The sequence below is a fragment of the Nicotiana sylvestris genome, chromosome 3 (genome assembly GCF_000393655.2).
Source record: "Nicotiana sylvestris chromosome 3, ASM39365v2, whole genome shotgun sequence".
In the NCBI taxonomy this organism is placed as follows: domain Eukaryota; kingdom Viridiplantae; phylum Streptophyta; class Magnoliopsida; order Solanales; family Solanaceae; genus Nicotiana; species Nicotiana sylvestris.
Window position 1 is genome coordinate 169,640,390 of NC_091059.1, and position 9,744 is coordinate 169,650,133.

General features: G+C 37.7%; 2 protein-coding genes across 2 annotated transcripts; one reads left to right on the forward strand and one right to left on the reverse strand.

Annotated features, from left to right (window-relative positions):
- On the reverse strand, positions 1-6,615 carry LOC104238433 (DNA-(apurinic or apyrimidinic site) endonuclease). Its single transcript, XM_009792780.2, has 9 exons — positions 6,294-6,615; positions 5,433-5,525; positions 5,034-5,178; positions 4,194-4,395; positions 3,942-4,020; positions 2,835-2,896; positions 1,157-1,243; positions 902-1,005; positions 1-270 (listed from the first exon to the last, which is right to left on the reverse strand). The coding sequence occupies exons 1-9, from the start codon at positions 6,549-6,551 to the stop codon at positions 197-199; spliced, it is 1,104 nt and encodes a 367-aa protein (XP_009791082.1). The 5' UTR covers positions 6,552-6,615; the 3' UTR covers positions 1-196.
- Positions 6,616-6,993: 378 nt separating this feature from the next.
- On the forward strand, positions 6,994-8,195 carry LOC138888339 (uncharacterized). The gene is made up of 3 exons (XM_070170190.1): positions 6,994-7,241; positions 7,673-7,813; positions 7,934-8,195. Exons 1-3 carry the CDS (start codon positions 6,994-6,996, stop codon positions 8,193-8,195), a joined length of 651 nt encoding a protein of 216 aa, XP_070026291.1.
- The last annotated feature ends 1,549 nt before the right edge of the window (positions 8,196-9,744 follow it).

Here is a 9,744-nt window from a genome sequence, read left to right on the forward strand (position 1 = left end):
TAAAATGAAAGGAGACCATTCACTATCAACGCTACGAAGCTCGTCATTTGTTCATAAACCAAGAACCGAGCAATTGGTCTGAAACAATTAGCCTAATAGCCCTCCAATGTAAGGCACACAATTTAGCCTAATTAGATCAGCAAATACTATAAAACATGAAACAGTACTGAGCACTTTGGTCTTAAACATAACGATTTCAAACTTGTTTGGTATCTGCATCCTTCTCAGAAAGTTCAAGCGATACCGGGCAATGGTCACTCCCATAGAAACCTATCATTGGAAAAGATATTAATCTTTAGATACTCAGGATAAAGCGCGGCAAAATAACATGCATGAAGACCACTAAAGGATGTGGTGCAAGGATGAGACTGCTCTTCCCTTAACCAGATGTCTCGGGTTTGAGCCTTGGGTATGGAAAAATTCTTGGTAGCGAGCGCTCGCCCCGAATGGGGCCCTATGCAGCGCGAATCCGGATATAGTCGGGCTCCAATGCGGGTACCGGACACCGGATGGGAAACCAACAAAAAAAAATGCATGAAGAAGAAAACACACAGTTTATGACAAATTAAGCGAGCTGCATGTAAGATTTTAGTACATGTTTCTGATACATTAAAGAGGCTAATGTTATTGAGACTTAAATTCCATCCTACCAGATCATAGGTATGTATTGCACAAGTTAAACTCCAAACAAAAGCTACTGGTTTATAGTAGGAAGGATGAGATCCTACTATTCATTTCAGTTTCTGGATTAGACCTAAACATGAAGAAGTAAAATCTACTTAAATGTTATAATTATGGCGAACATAGAATATTAAATGTTTGAGGTCAAAAATTAGCTTCTTTTTGGCAATTTCTTGGTAGCCATTAGGTTCATGTATTGTTCATTTTGAGATTAACTTACCATCCAATTCGATCCCTCGTCCATGCATCTCACAGGAAACAATCCTATCTTTCAATTTCTCAGACACAATAAAGTAATCTATTCTCATCCTTTTCCCACGGTACCTGCAAGTAACATTATCATCAGGACCATCAGTCTCAATGGCGGACAAAAAGCAAGAACAAATAACATGAAGTGGTAGAAAAAACTAATCCTTTTACTTGAGCATGTTTCCGCGGAAAGCACTTATGAGTACAGTACTCTAAAATAACTTACTTCCCAACAGGATTTCCCGACCACGAGAAGCCACATTCCATGTCCTTGTCCTTGTGAAGAAATCTATATGCATCCACTAGCTTTCCTCTGAGAAACAGGAATATCAGATAACAGCACACAACCAGTCAATGGAATGACAATTTACTACAGTTTTTATCCAACGGGCAATTAACCTCAAAGAAACAGATAAATGAGACTAAACATATGCATCTTACGAGTTCAAATCCCATATAATCTACTTCATCGTATTTCAATTACTCACTATCAAGTAGTTTTGTTTTCTGCAACAAGTTTAAGTTTTTCCCAAGTGATCACTTCTTCTGAATTAATCTTGCATCAGCTTCATCACATAGCCAGACAAGACACTGAACAACATATGCAATCATGTGAGCTTCAAACATGCTTCTATCACTAACCATCATTTACATTTGATTCAGATCAGTAGTTAGATTGTAAATTCATAAACAACACATCTAAAAGTTCTATATCTGCAATAGACAGAGGAAGGTTATAGATACTTGTGGGCCACAAAGAGAACCAACAAGGAAAACGAAAGGGTGACCAGAGAGCTAATGCAGACTTCCTTATCTAAGACAGGGTACTTAATTCGCTTGCTTCTAAAAAACAAATGCTGAACACATTGAGATTTTAGACCAAAGAGCCAGATCTACTTCCTTGCCAAGGAAAAAGTATTCAATTTGCTTGCATATTCTTTCAATTGCAAAAACTCAAAGCTCCACCAGTTTCTGACCTCATTCTCACCATGTTGCTTAACGTAATAAAATTACTCTTTCCAGCAAGTTATTCATTGCATGGCATCCAATAGGCTCCTAATTCAGTAATTTATTATCAAAACTGTCCTTTGTTTAACATCTTCCTGGTAGATCCTCAAAAAGTATATCAAGTGGTTCGCAGATCCCTATTGCAACCTCGTCTGCAAACCTCAATGGAAAATGAACCGAAGATAGGCGCGCAGAGAGAGTACAGCACATGGTTCACAAATGCCTATTGCAGGGGTATTATAAAATTTGCAGAAGAAAATGAAAGTAAAAGAAAGGGATAGCTGAAAATGAGTCCAATAAATAGAAGCTTCCGACGAACTGGAACATGTGGTGCAACGGAGTCCTGTATTCTGTCCAACTGGGTCCAAGGGAAACCTCAAAGGCATTAGTTTGTTTCTTTGCTGTAATGTTCTTTTCTTATTTTATTTTTTCCTAATAGACTTCCACCAAATTCATCAGTCCTCCCCCTCCCCTCCACCCTGAATTGTATAGTTTTGAAATGTGAAAAATCTAAAGGCATCTGATGCCCTTGACCCTAATTTCAGTCAAGATGAAAATTTTCAAAATATTTCTTAATAGAATGGTGACATTTGTTACACGGGTAGTACCAAAAGAAGCATTAGTGATTTATAGCATCAACAAAGAGCGAATAGGAGAAAAAGAATTGAAGATATAGTGTCGCAGTGTTACAAATATACCAACATAAAAGTGAATATATAATCCCTAAACTCTAAAGAGTGATAACCGCCCATTATCGAATAAGCGGATCGATTGAAGCTATTAATCGTTTCACATAGTATCACAACAATCATAACCGACAACAAATCATTAACTCATCTGACACAACCATATCTGACATTTTTAAGCAATTCAGAAGTATGAATTGATTTACGTACTCTTTTAATATGGCACCGAACCTCCTCCTCTCAGACAGGGTAAATCCAGGTTGACCACAATCCTGTATGATAACTTAAAGTCAGAATGTTAGACATAAGCACAAGATGACTGATGAATGCAACTTAAATTTTCTAAGTCCTGCTTCAATCTCATCCAGGAGTGACTGGACTCCATTTTCAACAATACCCTATAAAATTTATCCAGCATAACAGAAGGAACAGCAAAGTAGGAGCGCAAATCAGGAAACATAAGTAGATGTTGCCAAGCACTATCAGATTGCTTCTCTTCTTATAGAAAACCCTTTTGGAGGGTCTGTTGTCTTTTCAGTAAGACTTCTATCTCGCAAACATTTTATCCATCCAAAATCATGGGCTATTCATACCCAGGATTTCAGCTTATATTTCTACTGGTAACATTTTTTATACAGACAACTGAAAAGTATCAAATACTGGACAAACAAGAAATTATCTTTTAGTGGAACTTCTAGTGATTATATTTTCGGAATAAAAACCAGAGCTTTTTTATAAGAGCAAATGGTTTTTAACTAGTCATTTTTCTTGAGTGTAAATGTTTTTTTCTGCCAGAGATTACTACAGGTCCAGCTTGATTCAACAACTGGATCATTGGTGTTATTGGGTTTATTAGTGAGAGCACCCCTTCTCCCGAAGTTACGGGATCATTTAGCCGAGTTCCTTTGACATGATTCTCTAAAGTGCCCTAGCTTAATAATTCAGGAGCAAGGATTTACAATCCAACGGGGAAAAGAAAAAGAATTCTAGTCACATGGTTGAAGACATCAGACAGTTTTCAGGAGAAAGAGGATATAGAAGCACCAGAATGATGAAGTCATTGTAGTATTTTATATAAACAGTGTTGATTGACAATAAAGAAATATTGATGTGTAAACAGGATTGGATAGATGATAGTGAAACCCTGCTAGAATTCATTAGTGTCTTTTGTATAAACACACTGGGTTTACTTTTTCTTTTTTTTGTTATTTTCTGGGATGTAACCACAGCACTCTCTTAGTGCTAATTCTTTTATATCTATAATACCTTACCATTTCAAAAAAAAGATAAATATATTGATGTCACAATAGCATTTACCTCTTTGTTTGGTGGAATATAACCATTGAGCTTGGCTGCACTGAAAAATTCTGGATGACTTACATCAATATCTTCATGACTGCAGGGAAGATATTAAAGTAAAAGGATGAGTATCAGAGAAATTTCCTAAACAAATTATGGAAGTATGATATAGTGTCATTTTTACCGTAAAAGTAAAAAAGAAATGAAACTGCAAGTGATCAGAAGCATTACACCTAAAGTGAAAAATATAAATTCTGAACAGAATTGTACCTTACATTAAGATCACCACACCAAATAAGGGGTTTATCTGAAGTTGCGAGAACAAATTCAAGCATTCTTTTATCCCATTTTCTTCTCCTCTGAAATGAAGATTCCTCTTCTTTCCACCCATTGTTTGGCACATATGTGTTCAATATTCGGAATGTCTCAAATTCAGCCAAAATAACTCGACCATCTGGTTCATGCTTAGAACCTAAGAATACAAACACTTGTATTATTATTAGCTTTAGCCAGTTGGCTCAAGCACATTGTATGGCAAATAGGGAAGACGGAGGGAAAAAGACAGAGAGAGAAGCACAACAAGTCAAATTGCTGTCGGAGTCTCACAAAGTTTAGAAATAACTGAAAGATTTAGCTTATAGCTGCATGATTCCTGTTGGCCACACATTTTCAAGACTGGAGCTTGATAGAAGTTAAGATGTCAGACTCGTAAGACACAAAACTAATCGAAATCTTCTTTACTTTTAAGTAGTTCCTGACATAAACATGATAATGATCCTATATAGAAAGCCTACAAGTAAAATTTAACTTGTGTCTCCTGCATTGTTGTAATTACAATAACAAGAATGCCTCAGTCACTATCCTGCATTATTGTAATTATTTATTTTTATTCTTCTTATTTTTGGCGGCGGCGCCGGGGGGTAAGGAAAAAGAAAGCTATTATCACAAATACAGTATAGCAAGAAATTGGCTATTATCACAAATACAAATATAGTGTGCCCCCTTATCATTGTATTTAATGTACAAAATAAAAATGCTATGTAATCTTCATCATGATTTTCCCTTTGAAAAAGTAATCATTTTAAAAAATATTTATCTACTGATGGGCACCTGTTGCATCAAGTGAAAAGGAAACCTTCTTTGGTCGAAAACACTTTTTGATGAATAATGCAGTTCCAGCATATTTTGAGTCCGAAAGTGACCACCAAACATTATAATTTTTTAATGGTGGACTTGATAAGGCTCGTGTGACCACCTGCATGATGGGAAAATAAGCCCATGAAGAAGTACTACTACCTCGTTATCACACAACAAGAAGTGAACAACAAATATTTTTCTCAAATATCAACTAACGGAATCCTGTCTGCCACTTAAGTCATGGCAAACAAGGTGAAATGAAATTCTTTAAGGAAACCAAAAAATAAGCACCGAGTTTAGGACCATTTGAGATAGCGCAAGAGATATGTGTTCTGCATAATTTACTTTAGTAACATGAACAGCAACAGTTACCAGTTTTTCCTCACGTGAAGAGCTGGTATCATCTTTTAACTCCCTTGGGTTCTTAGGTGCGCCTTTCGAACCAGCTGCTGGCATTCTTACTTCCTACCACAAACAAGCGGTTAGATTGGCGTTCCTACCAATTATAACTAATACAAAATAACTTTCTCCAAGAATCAAATGTTGAATTTCAGAACAAAGGTTCAAAAGTATATCTCAATAAATAAAGAGAAGAAGCAACAAACAAAGAGAGTGAAAACAAAAGAAGCTACCTGGTCGGCAGCTGACTTTAACCATAAATATGTATCGTAAAATGAAATAAGGATGCAATAATCAAAATAAGGGCACGACTAGAAACTTCATTTAATCTGTAAGTCTATGCTTTGTGGAAAAAAGATACCCACAGTTTGAGATCATATGAGTTTTTTGTTCTTTGGTCATCAAGCTCTTGTTTCCACTTTGCAACACTTACTCTAAATATCTTTCCTATCCTTTTTCACTGCTGGGCTGCTTTTTGGTAAAGGAATTACTCCGTTTTATCGCAAATTAGGCATTGAAATTTGAAATAACTCATTACCTAACAGAATTTTCTTTCAACTTACGCGTAATTTTGAGTCATCATCGACCTTATTCACTATTACCATGTTGTTATGTAAATTAGCACCCTCTTTACCCAGCTTGATGACAAAAAATATCCTAGACTTCTCGGCTTTCTTGATGTATCAACAGTAAATTGTCCACAAATAAAGTAACTTTTTTTTTCCTAAATGAAGATTCATGGACAAGCGCAACATAGAGAATATCACAATGGCAAAGTAATCAGACCATTAATAAACACTTAGCATCATAAAAATAAAGGCAAAATTGAAGAACCTGTATGGCAATGACATCAGGATCAAGACTCTCAATGAACTGGGTGAACTCCGTCCAGTTATTCTTGATCCGAAGAAGAAAGCTATTGGCATTCCAAGTCAAGAATTTTGTTGGCTCTTTCTTGTTCTCAGCAGCAGCAGCACTCTCAGAAATGGTTTCTGTTGTTTGTTCGCCATCTTTCTCTGAGGAAGAGACAGAAGAAATAGTGGGTTTTTTGAAAGACCCATCTTTTTCAATTGGTTGGAAAAATCTTTTCATGTTTTTTGTGTTCTTCTTGAGGGACACCGAGCAGTGAACTCAACTCTGATTCTTGTTGTCTAGTTCCTTGAAGAGGAACGAGTGCTTATAAAGGAGAGTTCGCAGTGACATTTCTGCCCTTCAGGCTAAAAACGTTCGCGGGGAGCTATGAATCAATTAAATTTAGGAAATTCAATAAGCGTCGTGCCATTCTCCAGAAATAGGGTTAATAATTTGACAAATATTAATTTTATAAAATTATATTTTAATAAATTTTAGTTATTATTTTATTATTTAATATAGTATGCAGAAATATAACAAAATTTATACAAAATCAAAGAATACACATTATATATCAAGTAAATTATTTGCCTTATTTTAGTTCGTTGTTGCTTCTGTGATAGTTCCTGCATAGTGTGTGTTAGATTATAGTGGTTGTACTAAACGATGGCAGGGTAAGGTCATGTCTTCGAGGGGTTCTCAAAAGGGTGGGAGGGTAGGGGGTAAGGGTGGTAAGTCTGTCTCCATGTTGAGAGTTGGGTCTTGGAATATAGGGACTTTGATGGAGAAGTCTATAGAGTTAGCAAAGATTCTCCGTAAGAGGAATATCATTATAGCTTGTCTCCAGGAGACTAGATGGGCGGGTGATGAGGCACAGGATGTAGACATGTATAAGCTTTGGTACTCTGGACGCATGGGGGCAAGAACATGGTAGGTATTTTGGTTGATATGGATCTTTGGGAGTTAGTGGTGGAGGTTAGGACGGTGAACGACAGGTTGATGGGTATTAAGCTAGTTATTGGGATTTTTATTTTAAACGTGATTAGTGCGTACGCACCTCGAGTAGGTTTGGACGAGGAGGTCAAAAGGCATTTCTGGAAGGGTTTGGGTGAGGTTGTGCGTGGTATTCCGCACACTAAGAAGCTTTTCACATGAGGAGATTTCAACGGCCATATTGGGGCGATATCGTGCATGGTGGCTTTGGTTTCGGAGTAAGAAATGGGGGGTGGAACTTCATTGCTGGATTTTGCTAAGGCTTTCGATTTGGTGATAGCTAACTCACGTTTCCCGAAGAAGGAGGAGCACTTGGTCACCTTTTAGAGTTCCGTGGCCAGGACCCAGATTGATTATCTATTTTTCAGGAATTCTGATAAGGGCCTGTGCACAGACTGCAAGGTCATCCCGAGTGAGAACTTCATGACTCAGCATAGGCTTCTCGTCATGGACTTGGAGATCATGAGGAAGCGGAGAAAAAGGGTTGTGTTTGATATACCTAGGATCAAGTAGGGAGCTTTGACTAAAGACGGAGCACAGACGTTGGGGGTTGAGTTGCTTGCAATGGGAGCTTGGAGGAGTAGTGGGGATGCGAGTGGTGTGTAGATCGTGACTGCAAATTGCATTAGGGAGGCTGCTAGTGAGATATTGGGGGTTTCGAAGGGCTCGTCTAGTGGCCATAGAGAGAATTGGTGGTGGAATACTGAGGTTCAAGGGAAAGTGGAAGCTAAGAAAGCGACATATCTGCAGTTATTGATTAGTGTGGATGAGGAGGAAAATAGGACGAATAGGGAGCAGTATAAGATAGCTAAGAAGGAAGCAAAGTTAGCGGTTACAACGGCCAAGACTGCTGCATTTGAACGCTTGTACGAAGAACTTGGAGACAAATGAAGGGATAAGAAGTTGTACAGACAAGCCAAGGTGCGAGAAAAGAAGGCCCATGACCTAGACCAAATGAAGTGAATCAAGGACGAGAAAGACAGAGTTTTGTTAAATGAGGCACTTATTCGCCAAAGATGGTAGACTTACTTTCATAAACTATTGAACGAAGATGGAGGTAGGAACATTGAGCTATGTGATTTAGCGCACTCAGAGAGTCGTCGAGACTTAGGATATTATAGGCACATAAGAGTTGATGAGGTCGAGGAGGCTATAAGTAAGATGAGCAAGGGAAGGGCGACAGGTCCAGATGAGATTCTAGTAGAATGTTGGAAGAGTGTGGGTGGGGCGGGCTTGCACTGGTTCGCTGGGTTATTTAATGTCATTTTTATGACGAAGAAGATGCCCGAAGAATGAAGATGGAGTATGATGGTCATGCTATATAAGAACAATATCCAAAGTTGCAACAACTATCGGGGTATCAAGTTACTAAGCCATACTATGAAAGTCTGGGAGAGAGTGGTGGAGCTGAGGTTGAGGAGGATCGTGACTATTTCTGAGAATCAGTTCGGATTTATGCCGGGACGTTCGACTACGGAAGCTATCCACCTTATTAGAAGGTTGATGGAGCAGTATAGGGAGAGGAAGAGGGATTTACATATGGAGTTCATCGACTTAGAGTGTCACAATCCAATTATACTATAGGTCGTGATGGTTCCCAACATCATTGCTAGGCAAGCCAACAATGAACAATCTTGTGATTTTCCTTTTTTAATAGGTTTTTCAAGCAAATAACTTTCCTTAATTTAAAAGATTTAATAAATAAACATATTTAAAATAATTAAAATGAAAGCAGCTGAGTGCAATCATAGCCATAAAAATAAACCAAAACCACAAGTCTACTAGTGTGTGCCAAGACCTGGTGTCACCAGTATATAGGCTACTAGTAGAATATAGAAAGAATATTACTATACTGTCTGAAATGAAATAGACAGAAAAATATGCAAAAGGAAGACTCCGACTACTGCAGGATGGGATCGGAAGGCAGCTCACCGTGTATTCTCGTAGGAGTGATCAAGTGTGCGTGTCGGATTGATATCCAGATGCACTTGCCTCAGATCATGCACGTTAAGTGCAAAAGTATAACGTGAGTACATAAACAACATGTACCTAGTAAGTATCCAGTCTAACCTCGAAGAAGTAGTGATGAGGAGTCGACTTTGACACTTACTATGGGCTAATAATAAAATGTCAAAAATTATAGCTAAGCATAGATTACATAAATATGGCTGAAAACTCCATAACAGGAAATAATAAATAATCCTCTCTCTAATAATAAATTCCAAATTTATTTCTATGATTTAACAATTTATATATCAAGCCAATGAAGCAATATCATTTATAGTTAGTTCCAAGGATTCATTATACACAATTATGCCGAGGTTGTACGGCCGATCCAACATAAAAATATTTAAACTGTGCACTGTTGAGGGTCAAATGGCACGAACCACAGATGCATATATTTGCTACCGAGGCGTTCGGACCGCTCCACAAATAGAAA

What these genes read in the sequence shown, in the direction of transcription:
- LOC104238433 (XM_009792780.2), bottom strand. Translation starts at nt 6,551, where the DNA reads ATGAAAAGATTTTTCCAACCAATTGAAAAAGATGGGTCTTTCAAAAAA. An exon ending in CTGATGTCATTGCCATACAG is followed by an intron (nt 5,526 to 6,293) that starts GTTCTTCAATTT and finishes TGTTTGTGGTAG; the next exon opens with GAAGTAAGAATGCCAGCAGC. An exon ending in TTCGGTGCCATATTAAAAGA is followed by an intron (nt 1,244 to 2,834) that starts GTACGTAAATCA and finishes CCTGTTTCTCAG; the next exon opens with AGGAAAGCTAGTGGATGCAT.
- LOC138888339 (XM_070170190.1), top strand. Translation starts at nt 6,994, where the DNA reads ATGTCTTCGAGGGGTTCTCAAAAGGGTGGGAGGGTAGGGGGTAAGGGT. An exon ending in CGCATGGGGGCAAGAACATG is followed by an intron (nt 7,242 to 7,672) that starts GTAGGTATTTTG and finishes TCTATTTTTCAG; the next exon opens with GAATTCTGATAAGGGCCTGT. An exon ending in TTTGATATACCTAGGATCAA is followed by an intron (nt 7,814 to 7,933) that starts GTAGGGAGCTTT and finishes AAATTGCATTAG; the next exon opens with GGAGGCTGCTAGTGAGATAT.